The 18,104-nt window shown below is 40.9% G+C and overlaps 1 protein-coding gene across 10 annotated transcripts in view; it reads right to left on the reverse strand.

The window, feature by feature from the left end:
- Positions 1 to 1,392: 1,392 nt before the first annotated feature.
- The window catches only part of HIT1 (Membrane trafficking VPS53 family protein), a 152,348-nt gene continuing 135,636 nt past the window's right edge, over positions 1,393 to 18,104 (reverse strand). For 8 of the 10 annotated variants that reach the window (XM_087374060.1, XM_087374065.1, XM_087374062.1 and 5 more), the window contains 4 exons: positions 9,082 to 9,144; positions 8,883 to 8,957; positions 2,439 to 2,534; positions 1,393 to 2,241 (listed from right to left, as the gene is read on the reverse strand). In XM_087374060.1, the coding sequence (XP_087230186.1) occupies positions 1,900 to 2,241; positions 2,439 to 2,534; positions 8,883 to 8,957; positions 9,082 to 9,144 (576 nt within the window). In that variant the 3' untranslated portion in view covers positions 1,393 to 1,899. The remainder of the gene's footprint in view (positions 2,242 to 2,438; positions 2,535 to 8,882; positions 8,958 to 9,081; positions 9,145 to 18,104) is intronic. The other 2 variants (XM_087374068.1, XM_087374066.1) reach the window with 1 other exon arrangement.

Consider the following 18,104-nt stretch of genomic DNA (forward strand, 5'->3'; position numbering starts at 1 on the left):
GCAGCGCACAGAATTGCGAGGATCATGATGGGAAAGTCCACCCAAAGTAAGGAGTGACAAAGAAAAGAACAAAAAGATTCAAAATTATGATTCTATAGATGAGGAAGGGCACCACCAAAGAAGAAGAGGTAAGGGGAAAATGCCGAAGTTGGAAGCAAGGTAGTAGTTGGGTGGGAGGGTTTGATTTCAAGAGATTCGATTCAATGTTTGCTTGAAAATTTGGTTTCCAAGTTTGGTTGCAATTCAAAAATAGGATACCAACGTGAGGACACAAGTGGGAGAGTTGCATCAAACTTTGGACCCTTTGAATGGGAGAATCATGTCACATCCCAAGCTCCCAAACACACACCCTTTTAAATTCAAACACACACCTCTCATCCATCCATATCTCCACAAGGGATCTCTTACAAGGCCCCTTTTCGAGTGCAAAATTTTTGCAATGCCTCCCCCAATTTCTATCGTCCTCTTTCACCTCTACCATTTTCCTTTTCCCCATCCTAACAAGCAGTGCTATTGTAACATCAAAAGGATGGCTCTCTTTAATTCACCACTCAACCTTGGCTTCCAAGGTGCTCATCTTGTTCTCTCCACAAGAACCCCATCGTCAGGCTCTCTCTCTCTCTCTCTCTCTCTCTCTCTCTCTCTACATTCTTTCAAGATGCCCCTGAATCCAACACTTACCAAGTGGCAATCAACTTGATGCCATGTGTCCCTCAAAGGACACTGCCATTTAGGCCCTCTTATGGACTCCCCTTTTGCATCTCACTAATGCCAGGCTTAACATAAACATAGACCCAAACAATGGTAGCCCCCAAGTAACCGCAAGTATTGTCAAGCCCTCGGATTTCCCGCTTCACCATAACTGAGCCTCCAGCTTCCATGATTATGGCCGAATTAACCGTTATTATTTCAACAAACGGAGCAATGATCAAGAAGGTGACCTTTTTGTCTGAGCCTCGATAACATCAACCACCCAAATCCCCCTTTCCCCCAAAATATCACATGCAACAAGCAATGTGATTCTTATCTGGGACCAAAAAAATGATTACATAGCTAAGTTTGGCCTACAAAAGCAGCTTATAAAAAAGGAAAATTTCTTGTGAGAAGGGCTCCCTCTGATGCCAAAAGTTTTGCTTTAAAAAGTACTAAAAATTTAGATTTTGGTTATTGAAAGTCTCTTGGCATTTCAAGGTTTCCATGGTCTTATATCCCAAGGAATAAGGCTCATCTTGCTGTATGATTTTGAAAGGTTAACTTTGTAATAGTGTTTGTTGTATTTGAAAGTTCAACTTATCTTAGGTGTGAAGCATGTTGCAGATATTCTCTTGCAACTGGCCTAGATGAATGTTGAACTACACCTTGAAATTCAACCCGCAATCAAGGAGGCAAAAGAATTACTTGAGGAGATATATTCAAAGTATTTTGGAAAGAGATACATTATTACACCCACTCCTGAAAATCCCTGAAATACGGGAGGAGCATGAGTACATTACTGTTATAAAACATTGCTATAGCCTAAACACCACTTGCTTTCGGATCAGAAGATTCGCCTATGAACATAGCTTTGCAGTACATTGTTAGCGAACACCTCAATTGAATTTGTTTACATGCTGAAAACTAGCCCAGAACACCAAGCTCCACCAACCAACGTTCCTGTGAGAAATCCTCTTGCAGTTAGCCAGCAACTGCAGTGTGCACACTTCCATAGGGGCAATTGTACGCGATCATGTGCATGGGGGGATTGTGAATGTGCTTATTTTGTTTCTTCTTGCGAAGGCCCCACCGAGAAGGGCGATTCTGGCAAGCATGGCTTGTATGTGTAAGCATTAGTTTTCGACAGATGGCAATCAATGATTAGAAAAGGTGCCTTAGAAGGCAAACTGTGTCCTCCCTGGAAGCTCATGTGTTGTTGAATAGCTTCCGAAAGGTCCCCTCCTTTTTCGAAGCTCCCTCCTTTGCAGATTCAGCCAAAGCAAAGATTCGCTTCAAACCTGTACTGGACACAGCAGCAGCAGCAGCAGCAGATTGTGCCATAGCTCCCCTTCCAAGGGCAGCTGCCCGTGCCATCATGGCTTCTCTACTGGCAACAGTGGCCGCAGATGGAGTGATGGATGTGGGAGGCGTTGGTGAAGACACCACAGGAGAAGCCACAGAAGGCATTGGACTTGCCGGAGCTACTCCACTTGTGCCTCGCCGATTGAAATAATCAAGAAGAGGTGGCTGTTCTGACTTCTTTAAACCCTACAAATCAGAAATTTATTAGAGGAAGCATATCATGAAAGGCATTGGCCACTTTGGTCCTCCCAAAAAAGCTAGTTTTAAACATAATGGGCAACAAAGCTTTAAAGTAAGATAATTTGGCATATCAAATTTCCCCCTTAGTTCCAGGTTAGCAGAATCAAAAGCACCAAAAAATACTGAGTCTTTGAGCTGAGAACCTTCAAGTCAAGTATTCTTTGAAAGTCTGCTGCGGTCCCTTCTAGCAGTAAAGCACGATATGTATCTGCAATCGACTCCACTGGCGACAAAATCACCTGCACAGATAACAGGAATATGTTAACAACCTGGAATCCTTAGACAAAATAACAAAAGACAAAGCCGAGATTGCAGGAAAACGTGTAGTACACATCATATTAATTCAGTGATCTAATCCGACGCAGACTGTCACCATTTGTTCTGTGCAGAATTTATGATTGATGCGCAATCGGGAAAAGAATAGCTGGTAAGTTGTTGTTGTTGTTGTTGTTGTTTTTTTTTGGGGGGCGGGGGGGGGGGGGGCGCACACAGGAATTCACAGCGCTCAAACTCTAACTAGTTAACGATGAAAAGCCATGGAATGTCAAACTCCAGAGCAGACACAACATCACCGATCAGCTTTTGATAAAAAGTCTCACATCCACGGCAGGGAGTACTGAACTAGGGCTCTTCATAGGCCTGGCAATGATGCAATAACGAATAAAAGATCGAGTACCGAATTAATCGGGTCCTATACATAGAAACAATGTTTTTTCCAGATTCTCGAAAAGGCAGGAAGAAGAAGGGCAGTAAAGGCCAAGGTAGCTGCAGGTTAATTCTAACTATTTAACTTGGTTTCCAGGACAAAAGGCAGATCCTTACATACGCAGGCCACCTGTCGTAGATGGCACCTTTAAGGGCCGCATTGTAAGCGACAGCTAAACCCAAAATAGCACCTACCTCATGCATTTGATATACCTTTGTAAGACTAGAATAAGTCCAATCATACAAATTTATATTTTTTGTTGTTCGAAAGATCAAAAATCTACAAAGAATATAAAAGAGAAAATGAAAGAGAAGAAAAAAGAGGTAAACAAAAACTTTTATGAAAAACAAAAGGAAGACATACTTAGCAAGCAAAGCAACACTTATGTCGTCGTCAGTGCCCAAGCATAAGCAGCTACACTAGGTTTCTAAAGACCCGCGGAGTCTCTTGGGCAAACCCAGTGCTTACTAAAATACGTCAAATAAACAAAAGAGAATGAAAATAAGAAATAAAGAAGAAACGAAGCAGGTGACTAAGCAAAAATAAACAAGCAAGTCAAGAAACAAAATCTTCCAAAAAACTAGAAACTCTCTCTCTTATTTAAAACATAAAAAGCTAAATGGCCCTTTACACTTATGTATCGTTTCTACAAAGAGGCAAAAATACATTTCTAACTTAGAAAGCACAAGCATACTCAAACAAACTCTCTTTTGAAACTAAAAGAAAAACGGGCTATTCAGCTCCCCGCTTTTTGTTTTCAGCTTATGTTCAATCATTCTAAACATACCTAAGGCTGATACACCATAGATAAAAGACTTCATATCTAAGAATGTGCGTACTTTTTTCATTATTTTCCTTGGATTATACCTCTTGTGTAATGATAAAGTGATCAAATCACTACATTGAGTGATAAAAGAGTCCTTAGTTGTACAAAGGCGAGAAAATCTATGGAATTGGGAAGAAATGACTCCATATTTTGCCAAATCAAAAATGTTTGAGTCAATGTGAGGCATTTTTATAATGTGTAAACTACTACATTCAGGTTGTTCACGTTTATCGTATATATCAACCTCTAATCCTATGGTAGATTGAGAAAGTCTTAGCTCTAAGGAAACACAAGAATCCCCTCTTGAAATGCAGTTCAGTTCACAAGAGTCACGAGGATAGATTCCTTCTCCAAAAGCTCTAGCGTCTTTGTGCATAAAGGCTTGAAAGTTAGGAACATTTGGTACAAATAAATCATCTATAAAACGCCTAACTTGACTAAGCTTATGTAAAATTATAGGGTAGGTATTGATAGAAATAAGATGTTGCATAAACTCAAATTCATAAGTGAAAAGATAAAAGTTTGCTCAAAAGAAGGCACAATAAGTGCCATGGGGATTCCTATAACTTGTTAAAACAAAGAATCACCTATTGTAATGTAAAGATTATCTAAAAGAAAATCTATCCAAGAGCAAACATCTTCCACACTTACTACCTTTGTGTATCTTTTCTTTTTAGAACCTATGTCATGATCTTTATTTTTTAGCCACCAAAAGTCAAAGCATAAGGATGTTTTCTCAACTTTTAGCACTTTGCATCTATCTTTGTCAAATCTCAGCTTGAAAACTTCAGCCACTAGCTTTTTAATTCTAAACTTCAGGTCTTCTAGCTCGATTTTTGTGTAAAGCGTGGTAAAATCATAGGTTTGAAGGAGAATAGGAGACTCTTTTTCCTGAATGCTTCGAGAGGAATTAAAAAACTTTACAGCAGAAATGACTCCTAGAGAGTCATTTAAAATCCAGCTTGAGTGCGAGGGGACATCTGCCCTCCAAAGTTCATGGACACTAGGCAACATGGCTTTGAAGCAGTAGCTTAGCCATTTAGAGACATCCCTCAAAGTAGTCTCACAAGCAGTTGCAATAAATCTTGGCTTTTTGGGAGTTTTGTGAAACTTCCAAGCAGCACAAAGAAAAGGTATGCTTGGATTGTAAACAAACCTAGAAGACTTGCAAAAACTCTGATGTTTTGAGATCAAATCCTTTTGAGAAACTAAGGCAGGGGCGTAAGTTTTGACAGACGAGTTCACTTCTCTCAAGAGACATTCTAAGTAAAACTTTTTGCAAATAAAAACAAAGTTATTGGAACATTTGTCCACATAAGAAATGACAATTCCTATGGAATTTTCGAGAAGAGTTTCTTCTTTAGAAAGATGGTTACTTTTCTTTGAGCAATTAACCGAAGGGACTTCTTCTAGTTTCAAAGCAACTTTCTTCAAAATCTTCCCTTTCCATTCTGATAAGATATTTTTAACTCCTAAACATTCTTCTAATTGCAAAACAAACTTTGAGATTCCCTTATCGATAGCTTTTAAAAGGCAATACTCTTTAAAAGAGTACAATCGAAATTTCGTGCCTTTCATGAAAAAGTCTCTTAGGTTACTAGAAAGCAAAATTGAGGTATCAGCTGTGACTACATGTCCTAAATCAGCATCAATAAAGCTTTGGAATCTCTTACTTTTACAACAACAAGGTTCTTTAAGGATAGAAGATTTTGAATGCTCTGAAAGTCTTTTACCTATCTCTCCATAGTTGAAAGCCTTTTGTCCTAAAGTTTTTACATACTTCCAAGCTACTACTAGATGCTTCCAAATTCTTCTCACAAAATGAGGGAGAGAATCCATTACTTCAGGAGAATTCAAAATGGAGTTTAAGCCTATCTTGTCAAGTGAGGGAGAAGTAAAAATACAAATCAAGAGTTCCTTATTTAGATAGACTTCTTTGCTTTGAAAGGAAGCTTTTACTTTTAAGAAGCGATCCAACGAGCGGTTTTAACTCATGGTAGTGGTGCTTGCAGCACAAAATACAAGCAAGTTAAAGGTTATTCACAAGCAATATTTCACTACAATTCACAGTCTTTAGTATCATGAAAGGAAAGATATGCAAAAAATGATAGTCATATGTTCTCTAATCAACATGCCCAAATATATATCTATATGAATCCAGGAACATGCCCAAACTCATCCTCTGAAAAAAGAACGCAGTGCAGTTTCCATCTCATGATAACAACTCATAAGGTTGAAAACCATAAACTCCATCACGCATAGCAGGGACTAGCTACTATGACATCCCCACTGACATCATCGGCCCACAAAAGTGCGTGTAAACCTTAGTATAAACATATGCTCCCACACATACAAATCCACACACCCACACATACTTGAGCATCTAATTATACAAAGGTCTTCGTACTGACTTTCTATTGGCACTCCGGAGGTGGAGGGCAAACTCTGCTGTGACGAAGGCTAGCACTAAAGGAGAAGGCTATATAGGTTAGAACCACCAGTCCCCTTCAAGTTGCCATTTAGAAAATTGACAACAATGCTGATATGCAGCATGTCTCATGACATTGTCACATAATAATTTATTCAATATATCTCAGAGAAGGGAAGCATACGGTAATGTAGGCCAGCACCTCGGCCAACTTAGGGCACAACCCTGAAAATATGCTACTTCCCCATAGTAGTATGCAAATAAAAGTATGTGTATCCAAGAGATATAAATCCAAACGTGTATGTATGCTCATGTGTGGGGAGCCTAATCTGTTTAATCATCGAACAGCAAAATGTAAAGCACCCACCGACTTCACCTTGACAACACAAAGAGGCAAACTACCTTTCAACAAGAAACATCTATTTAACCTTCAAAAACAGAAGTGCTAGAAGGTGCAAGACGGATCCAACATGGTTCAAAAATCTGGACGAATTCTCTATCCCATAGAAATATTCTGAGAAGGACCCATCAGCAACCTCAGTGATTGATCCCATGTAGTTGTCTCATAATATTTCAGGCTTTTTTATCCCTAAAAATGATACTATAAATAGTCCCTAAACTTATCTTTCAATTTTTGTACTAGTCTCATATTTATATCTGGGAAATGTGATTGTGTGGAAGAACATGCGCATTCAATAGACAGGGTGTGTTGGAGCAAGCATGGAAGCATGATGGAGGTAGACAAGAGGTAGAGACAATGGCACAAGCATGAAGGCAATTAGCAACTGATTCATTCATAGAATGGAGTACATGTAGGCAACTGCCTATGAGAAGGTAAAATCTAGATCCACAATCATCTCAATCAAGAAGACCACCAATGTCTCCTAGAATCTCTCAATCACACACCACACTTCTATATTCACTCAATCACACCTACTAACTGACACATCATCAGTCACACCTAACTCAGGCACACCTACACACACCATGTGTTCACACACTCACAACCATAGACCTTATGACCCTTAGTATGATCCCATTACATTAATTTGTCCTTCATACCTCCCCACAAATTGATGACCTCAACCCTAGCAGTAGTCCATGAGAAACTTCATGGCTTGCCCACCTCTAGTGGCAACACACATAATCCACAACCTTGTAGTCACTCTAGTTGCACCAGCAGTAGACTCATTTGGGCATTCTCATCCCAACATGATCTCACTCTAACTTTGGTCTTTTGGTTTACAATTGGGAGATAGCAATGACTATGCAAGGGAAATTCCCATAGGTCTGAAGGTAAAACTCACATAAGACTAACAATCATTTGAGGGGGACATCCCAAGGCAAAGAACCCTTATTGACCACACACAAACCCTAAACCTAATGTGGAATGTCTTCATTAATTTATTGAAGTTGAAAGGTATTCTTTGGGGATGCCTCTCTTGTCCTTTTTAGGAGAACCTAGAGTATCAAACTTGATCATCATCATGTCTTCAGCATGTCCTTTGATCATCAGACCTTCTGATGTATTGTACTTCATAATCTTCTTGTCATGCATCCAAGAACATATCTCCATAAAAGAATCACTAGCTAGTATAGCTAGTAGATCACCATTGAGGCACATAATGTCTTCCTTGATCTTCATATCTATGCTCATCAAATCACTGCTAAAGTGAAGCACATAACCTTTCACCATTACATGCATTTTAGGCAAAGCCAAGGCAGAGAACCTATGAAGAGCATCCATCATAAGATATATTGCATAGACCACTAAGTCATCTCCATAAATGCAAAGTATAATGACACCCATGAGTTCCATAACTGAGTTTTATTGCTCAAGAAGAGTCAATATACTGAAAACTTTTAGTCAAGGCCAAAAGTCCCAATTTTTTTTTTGACTTGGTTAACCTTTTCAAAGCTAAAACTGTCCAAAATAGCAACCAAAGATAGCAGCAACTTGGCTAGCAGCAAGTAGCTTTGAGAGGGCTTTCTATGTAGAAAGAAAGGTCTTGTACCAGAGATCATCCGCTAGCAAGGAAATGCACAATGCCGCGTCAGTTTGTCTGTGAGAAGTGCACCATTCTCGACTGGTTTTTCGTCGATTTCTCCTCGAATACTAAAGCATTTGGGCTCAAATTTGAACTGGAGCTAGCTCATAGGGTCGCCCAACTGTTGCTAGGAGGAATTGACGAAATATGACTCCAGCACGCGGAATTATGCAAAAGTTCGCCGATTGAAGAAACTGTTGGCACAGGCGACTGGGGCAATATTTCACTAATTGCTTGGACGTGGGAATTCGCCCTACCAAGAGTATTCTATAGCTCAAAGCATTTTGAAAATGGTCGCCTACAGTGGGAGAACAAGCGCTTGGAAGTTCTGCTCAGAAGAGGAAAAAATGGAGAAGTGTGAGGAAGAAGATGATGACGTGGCTAGAATTGGCTCAAGGAGGCTCATGGAGGCTGAGTGGCTCTAATACCACAGGGTGCATTACCTTAAATAGAGCTTTAGCCTGGCTCACCTAGTGTTATAAGATCCTTTCATATCTACAAACATAAGGTGCCTCCTTTATATTTGGCAAATGTGATTGTGTGCAAGAACATGTGCATTCAATAGACAAGGTGCATTACCTTCAACAGAGCCTCAGCCTTGCCCATCTCGCGGCCAACAAATTTGCTGTAGCTTCCAGAAGCAGCATTCTGCATCTACCAAGAATGAGGTTACCAAAACAGATATAGCTTTCCATCTCACTTGTAAATACTGGTGTAAATTCTCAACTTTCTTGAGTGAGATAAGAAAAAATGGGGAGAGAGTTTATGCATTACTAACCTGCCCACCAAGGGAGGGGACTTCGAGCAGTAATGTTTTCACAGCATGTGTATCCAGCAGCATCTACAAACAGTATAATGTAATCAATACGTTGAACCATAATGTAGCCCTTTCTGAATGCAACGCTTCATTTACGCAGGAAAGAAAAGACATTTTCGGTTTAAACACATTCTCAAAAGAACTGACATGATTCGCTTCGTTTACATGAAAGAAAAAGGCATTTTTGGCTTACACACATTCTCAAAATAACTAAGATGATTGAAAAAAGAGGTCCAATGAAACATGAGTAAGCAATATAACCAGGCTCACTTAGATGTTATAAAACTTCCACCATATTGCAAAACAATAAAGACGACGACGAGTAATAAGAAACATCTTGAAACAAAACAAACTTGTTTTTATTACATAACCGAGGATTACAAAACTTGGCCACAAGACCATTGATTTGATTGATTTGTCGTCCATCAAAACAAAAATAGATAGTGTGTATATGAAATCCACTGCGGGGTTTCTACTGTAGAACCACTCCTTGCCAAGTAAAACACTGATAGGGTCTATGTCACGAATATATAAAGATAGGGTCTCTTCATAATCTTCAATCCATAGTGCTGCAGCAAGTGCACGAATTGTATACAAATAAAATTGTACTAGAATTGTAAAAGACCCAATAGGGGAGAATAGACGTAGGACTGGTGGGGCACCTCTTTGTTCATCAGATTTTCGATCCTTCCTCACGTTTATCACCAACTCCTCCCCACCTTTGGAGCTTCTTTGAGAGTGGTCACGAAGACTCCAGTGACGTTTGATAGAGTCCTTCATGTTAGGGCCATTATTTTTACACTAACATCTCAGATGATCACATCATGCTTCAAAGGTCTGCTTCAAAAAGACTAGACTACCTAAAGGAGGTGAATCCTCACTAGATCCCTGAAGAGGCTGAGGCTACCCTACTGGTCTGTTGTGGGTACTCCTGACACAGACAATATCGGGGGGCTCAGCTAGACTCCACTCAAAGCGTGATCCCCTAGTTCTTCCAGTCGAATAGCACGGACCAGTAGTCCCCAAGGAGACGATGTAGCTGAGACCCAGAGAGAGCGACACAGCAACCCACCAGCGTGTCGCTGCATAGACAAGGAGTGGGGGTTCTCCTTCCTATTCGTAAGACAAGGGACACAGCCAGCCCCCTTTCTTCATTACTTGGGGTTCAATGGCCTGGCTCTCACTTACTGATATAGTTGGATGCACTCCCAAGAAACCTTGGTGTTTCCTTACCCAAAAACAAATCATTGACAAAGCAGTACAATCCTTTATCGAGACCGGTCATCCTACTAGTCATCAAGGATATTCATGTCACAACTTGTGAAAGTCTACTCTTAGGATTCATCACACACCCGGCTACCATACTATTTTGCATTTCAAAGACTCTGACATTCACAGACTTGTGGTCTAGTTTTACTTTCGTTATTGACGAAGGGAACCTCTAGGTGTGATCAAGACCTACATAGCTTTTTCTTTTAGCCATCCTGGCTCTTGGAGCTAATTCCAAATCTTTCAAACTGGAAAATACTTTGTCCTCGGTCAGAAAGGATTCTATTCTCTACCAGACAAGGGAGACTTACTATAAAGATATATAGCTAAGCTCTTTTAAGATCTTTTCTAAACAAGATCTTTTCTAAACAAGGCTGCAAAAGACAAAGAAAAACAAAAACAAAATCTCAAATGAGCAAGCATCTTCTTGTGCGTAGCATAAGATAGCATAGCAGAACTTTGAAATTAGAGATATGCTCCAACACATTATTGGAAGCAATTAATACTTTACGTAGGGGTCAATATTGGGACTCCTTTGCAATAATACTTAATTAATCAGAATCCCAAATTTCCAAAAATAGTATTCCTTTACAGATACTCAGAAACATCGTTCAATTCTTCTTTGAAACATTTAAGGAGTCCCCAATCCTTTCCAGCTCTTTGAGCTCTGCTTGGTTTCACTTTCTTTTCAGGCGCTTCAACTCTGCATGAGTTCTTAATCTTCCAAATGTAGCCATTCTCCTCCATGCACACTTTGGTTGGAGGTTAGTGAAGCCCCCTCAGTTCGCGTCAGTTTAGTCTGCTCAGCCAGTATCAACTAGAACGCCCAGTTAGCATCAGTTAGAAGCTCAGTAATTATGTTCAGTTAGCAATAGCTATGTGCACAGTTAGCATTAGCTAGAAGTTTAAGTAAGAAATGGTCAGTTAGCATCAGTTAGTATGCTCTGTTTAGCAGCAGTCAATATGGACAGTTTGCATCAGATAGCATGCTCAGTTCACATCAATTACATGCTCAGTTTACATCAGTTAGCACGCCCAGTTGCATCAGTTAGTATGCTAACTAGCATCAGTTATTATGCTTTGTTAGCATCAGATTATATGCTCAGCATCGGTTAATATGATTGGTTAGCATCAGATTATATGCACAGTTAAGCATCAGTTAGCATGCTCAGATAGCATCAGCTTATATGTGAAGTTAAGTATCAGTTATCATGTCAGTTTGCAGGTTCAACTAGCAGCTAGTTTGCAGTGAATTGAAACTTTATCGTTGAACTACATATTTGGGAGTTACTATGGCACCTAGTTTTCCATGAGTTAAATTCTTGATTTGGCACTAGTAAAATAATAATGAATAGTGTAAGGATTTTCCATTACTAATGCATAGCAACAAAGAAACCTCTTGCTTTAAAATCGCAGAGACCTTCGAGAGCATGAAGCTAAGAGCTTGCAGTAGGTATCTTTTAATTGTTACTTCATTAATAGTAGCACTTTTTGATAGAAGCATGCTCAGGATTTTCAGCTCATAACCCATGTAAGCATGCATGTGGTTTGAAGAACATATGAGGGGTAGAGTCCTTGAAGCACCAGTTGGAAGACTAGCCTATCTACAGTTGTTTGGCATAGTTCATAATGTATATCTTTTGTTCTAACTATTGGTCTTTTCCTAAGTGGAGTTGAAACGGTGCTATTACTTTCTATTTTAAAAAGTTCCTTTACTAGAATTGGTAAGCATGTTTGTTGCAATCAAGCCATTAATGAAAAATGTCCAAATTTACTTGATTTCCCAAAAAAGTACGTTTGTGTGAAAAATCTTCAAGAGTTCATCTTGATCAGAATAGTTTCCTAGTTGAGATTTTCTATGAATTTTCCAAATGTCAATTATTCATTTTTTATCAGAAATGCTTTTGTCTCGAGAGATGATACACGCCTTTCCTTTGCTTTGCATATTTAGCATACACACATGCCATGAGAAGAACCAAGACTCTCTCTCTCTCTCTCTCTCTCTCTCTCTCTCTCTCTCTCGATATGAGTCTTTTGCAATTGTTCTGAAAAACATAGAAATCTTTGACACACTTAAAATTTTGTTTCCCCACAAACATTCCAATCCTTCTATATGGCATACAACACTTTAAAGCCTTAAAGCTTTCTCTTCGCCCATATGTTTCAATCCTAAATTCAATACACCCCAAATGTCCCCTCTTATCAACCACCTAATAATAAATGTTTGTCCAAGGAGAGCTGATAGTTGGCAAGGTAGTTTGGATTAGCTAATATTATTCAAAGACCCAAGGACTGGCATCCTAAATCTTTACACTCTAGCAAGCCTCTTTTGTGCAGCAGCTTAAAAGCTTGTTGCTGAGATGGACCCGTAGACATTTGGTTTGCAGAGGACAAGATTGGGCGATCCTCTTTCTATTGGAGAGATGCCATTTTGTCTTCTCCATATGTGGCAAGGATCCCAATCACAAACTAGATGTCACTCGAACTTAATGTAGGCCATCTCATGGGCTATCCATAGATGCCACTTATACCTTGGTATGTGCCTTGTAGGCCTAGTTATAGTCTGTTAGGACTGTTGGTACAGTTAGTTTATGTACCATCTAGGTCAGTTAGGACACTTAGTCCAGTTAGGGCAATTAGCCCTAGGGTTTTGTTATGTTGGCTCTCCCTTGAGCCTCCACACTTCAGTAATCCTTTCCCTCAGCCATTGACAGATTTCCCAAGCTGTTTGGCAACCTCTGGAGCCCTCATTCCTGCTGGTCTTGCTGGTTTTCACACTCCCACAAGTGTTTGAGGCCTCTCCAAGCTTTTCCATCACGAGAACTTTGATTTTGGCACGAGGAGTTTGCATTTTGGAGCCCTTACTGCTGCGAAGGAGACACATTTTGGAGCAAATTTCAGCACTTTTCTGCAGCAAACCTAGTTGTACGGATTCCGTATACTCTGTACGGAACTGTACAGAAGCTTCAAGCTGCATTTATTGCAGGGAACTTCACACGTGTGGTCCGTACACCCTGTACGGACCTGTTGCGCCACTGTACGGACACCCTGTACACCCTGTACGGACCTGTTGCATCAATTTTTGTGCGTGCCCGCTGAAGACTGTACGGACTGTTTCTTCTGCATTTAATGCTGTACGGATTCCGTACATTGCATTTATGACTGTATGGAACTGTCACAACACTGTACGGACCTGCAGAACTCAGATTTAGGGCTGTACGCTCAGTCTCGAAGTGTGTGCCAGCTAGTTTGAAGATTTCTCAGCATTTTGGAGCTACCTCGAGCTGCGTGCCAGCATTTTAGAGCTGCCTCGAGCTGCGTGCCAGCTGTTGAAGCCATTTGGAGTGTGTTGAAGTGATATGGAGTCCACTCCTTGAGCCCATTCTTCCTCATTTGGCATCCCTTTGCCTTGGGCTGCGAGTTCTCCTCCATTGGATCTCTGTCTCTCCATTTCTAAGTGCTCTCCTCCTCGCAGCAGCACTTTCTTTTGCTGTAATTCTCATTGCCAGCCCTCATTTGCTCGCATTCAGAACCCTTCATTGCTATTCTTTCGGGCTACATCATTGGGTAAGCTGTTGTTGCATTGGCTCTTTCCAATTTCTGCTTCATTTGAATTTTGGGAAGGCCTCGTGTTGTCTTTGGGGATTTTTCTTGCAACAGGTACACCTTGGGACAGCAGAGTCTCTTGTAGGCATAAGCTTTGAAGCTTGGGCAGATTTTTGTTACTTCATTCTGAGAGGTTGCCTTTCTCTCATTTGCTTTGCCAGTTGGTGCATTTGTCTTGTATTTCAGCACCATCTCTGGTGGCAAAGATGATTTGTTTGGGCTGATGACAAGCTTGATGGCACCAATTATCCCATGTGGTCATACATGATGGGACATATTTTGGTTGCCAAGAATCTATGGCACATTGTTTCAAGTTCTGAGGTCAGACCTACACGCACTGTTACTTCTAGTGCTACACCTACAGCCTCTGCTTCTTCAGGTGATGGGTCTTCAAGTGATGGTTCTAATGCTACTGCTAGGACACCTGCACCTCCTGCTCTAGGTGCTTTGCCTCCTTCACAGGAGCAAATTTAGTGGGATGGTCGTGATGCCAAAGCACATGCCTTGATTGCTCTTTCAACGAAACGGGTTATTATCCTTCATATCCGGTCTTGCAAGACAGCTAAGCAAGCATGGGATCAGCTTACATCTTTGTATCAGGTGCAGAATGAAGCGAGGGTTGCCTATCTCCACATGCAGTTGAAAGATTTGAAGCTTGATGAAGGTGGTAACATGGATGCCTATCTCACTAATGTGAAGGATTTGAAAGAGCAATTGGACAACATTGATGAGATTATGCCTGATTCTCAGCTCATTTCTAATACCCTTGATGGGTTGCCTGATTCATATCAAGGCTTTGCTACTACATTGAGGTTGGTTGCAGGGGGTGATGCCAATCATTTCTCATTTGACCAACTGGTTGTTCTTCAGGAAGAGCAAAGTCGTGTGAATCACAATGCTTCTATGGCTAGTGATCAAGCATTTGCTACCCATCATAAACACAAAGGTAAAGGAAAGGTCTCCACTGGAAAACCCTCTCATTCCCATGCTGATCATTCACATGGTGCCTCTTCTTCAGGGGATAACAAAAATAAGAAGAGATGTAATTATTGTAAGAAACCTGGGCATGATATTTCTGAATGCACGAAGCGCATAGCATCTGAAAAGAAAAAAAAAGAGTCTCGTCTTGCAGTATCTAGTTCTTCTAGTGCAGAAGATCAACATGAGTCCGCTCATTTCGCACAAGACCAGCATTGGGCTTTTTTGGTTATATGTTAGTATAATCCCGATGTTCATGATGCTTGTATGGCAGTTTCAGATGTTCGTGATGCCTAGTTCTTTGATAGTGGCGCTAGCAAGCACATCTCCTCATGTAGAAAGTTATTCAGCTCATTGGAGCTTACATCTCAGGGAGGTAGTGTCACATGTGCCAATAATGCATCATATACCGTGAAAGGTATTGGGCAAGTTGCTCTTACTTTTGTCTCTAGTGGTATTGTTACTCTAGAGCATGTGCTTTATATTCCAAGCATTCATAAGAATCTCATTTCTATTTCAGCCATTGCTACATGTGGCTTTCAGGTTCTTTTTGATGGTGTGAGGTGTGCAGTGTATGATGCTACACATGCCTTTACCATGGTTTTGACTGGCACATTGTCTAGAGGTCTTTATAGACTTGATGCTTATGACAGATGTTTGGATGATGATGCTGTACTTGTCGATGCACATGCCTTTGCTCTTGATTCTACCATGGCAAATACTCATTTGTGGCATGAGAGGTTTGGACACCTCAATTTTGAAACCCTGGTGAAGTTATATAAGGAAGATATGGTTGTGGATCTTCCCAAAATGCATATGCCTACTAAACATGCTTCCTTGGTAAGATGCACCGTGCTGCGTTTCCCAAGGATGGGAGAGTTGGTGCTTCGCGCAAGCTTTATCTAGTTCATAGTAATGTTTGTGGACCCATGAGGATTGCAGCTCCTGGGGGGTTCTACTATTTTGTCACTATTATTGATGATTTCACCAGCTACACTTGGATTTTCGCATTGAAATCCAAATCTGAAGTTTCTTCATGCTTCAAGCACTGTATTGCCTTGGCTGAGAATGAGAGTGGCCTGCACATTGCTTACCTTAATACAGACAGGGGGGTGAATACATGTCGAAGGAGTACGCTGTTTTTTTGGCTTCCCGTGGCATCAATCATCGATGCACGGTGCCTTATACTCCTCAACAGAATCCCGTGGCTGAGCGGAAGAATAGATCAATGATTGAAATGGCCAGATGTATGTTGAAAGGCAAACATTTGCCTAATAAGTTGTGGTTGGATGCGGTCATGTATGCAAATTACATCTTGAATAGATGTCCTACAAAGGCATTGTAGACTATCAAACCTTTTGAGGCTTGGACGGGTCGTAAGCCTCACATTTCCCACATGAGGACTTTTGGATGCTTAGCTTATGCTCATGTGTCTTCACAGAAACGCACTAAGTTGAATTATAAAGCTGTCAAGTGCATTTTTCTTGGGTATAGTTCAGAGAGCAAGGACTATGCTATATCAGTCCCACACGGGCAAGTGTTTTGTCAGTTGGAATGTTGTGTTTGATGAATCTTCCACTATGTCTTTGCTGGGATGTCAAGCCCATTGTTGATACCCCTGACATATTTGACAGCTTGATGCCTTTGTTTCCATCCGATGCTCGAGATGATGTTCCATCTGAGATTGTACCTCCTCCATCTGTTGGTCATTTGCAGCCACATGTGCAGCCAGAAATTCAGCCTGATATGCCTATCATTGATCAGGATCATTTGCACAGGGCTCTTGACCAAGAAAGAGCAGAAATTCAAGAGCCCAAAAAGGTACCCTATTGGCTCCTTGACACATTAAAAGACAGCAAACAAGATACTCCTCTGCCAGCCCGTACGAGAGCAGCTGTTTGGAAAGAGCATGCTAGTTTTGTTGCTTATGCTTTGGTTGCTACACCATGCAATAAAGAGCCCTTATGTCATCAAGATGCCTTTCAGAATGATTGTTGGATGAAGGCCATGCAAGCTGAATTGGATTCTATCCATCAAAATAACACTTGCGAGTTGTGTGATTTGCCTCATGGCAAGAATGCCATTGGAACTAAGTGGGTTTACAAAATCAAATGGAAAGCTGGTGGTTCAGTGGACCGTTACAAAGCCCATCTTGTTGCTATGGGCTATGCTCAGCAGCATGGCATTGACTTTGAGAAGACTTTTGCTCCCACCTCCAAGATCACTACTATTCGCATTGTTATTGCCTTTGCTGCCCACTTTCATTGGCAGATCCATCAACTTGATATTAAGGTAGCTTTCCTTCATGGGCATTTGCAAAAAGAGGTCTATGTTTCCCAACCTCCTGGCTTTGAGGTTGAAGGTTCTGAAAGCAAGGCATGCCGCTTGAAAAAGGCCCTCTATGGATTGAAGCAGGCACCTCGGGCTTGGTATTCGAGAATTCATACTCATTTGCTCACACTTGGCTTTCAGAACAACCCTACTACAGAGGCTACCCTTTACATCCGCAAGCGTGGGACAGATTTGCTGATTTTAGTCCTTTATGTGGATGACATGCTTGTGACTTGGACACATTCTCAGCAAATCGCAAATTTTAAAATTGATTTGCAGCAGACATTTGCTATGTCTGATCTTGGTTTTCTGCACTACTATCTGGGCATCCAATTTGCTAGCAGTGAGGGGGGCATTTTGAAATCACAATCCAAGTACATTGGACAGCTTTTGTAGCGTTTTCAGTTTGAGGATTGTAAGCCAGTATCCACACCATTAGAGACTGGTTTTCACTTCTCTTTTGAGGATGGTAGCGGTACATGTGATGTCACTCTCTATCAGCAGGCAGTTGGTTGTTTCATTTACATATGCCATACGAGACTTGATCTACAGTATGCTGTCTCACAGTTGAGCAGATATATGCACAGCCCATCTATGCACCATTGGCATGCCGTGAAGCGTGTTGTCAAATATCTTAAAGGCACTCAACATTTGGGCCTTCTTCATGGGGCTGATACTTCACTTGTCATGCATGGATTTACTGATAGTGATTGGGCTGGTTGTTCTGACACTCGTGTGTCACATAGTGGCAACTATTTTATGCTTGGTACTTCATGTGTTTCCTAGTTCAGCAAGAAGCA

The sequence above is a fragment of the Dipteris shenzhenensis genome, chromosome 4 (genome assembly GCF_047967505.1).
Source record: "Dipteris shenzhenensis isolate YYH24624 ecotype China chromosome 4, Dip_SZ_1.0, whole genome shotgun sequence".
NCBI classification, from domain to species: Eukaryota; Viridiplantae; Streptophyta; class Polypodiopsida; order Gleicheniales; family Dipteridaceae; genus Dipteris; species Dipteris shenzhenensis.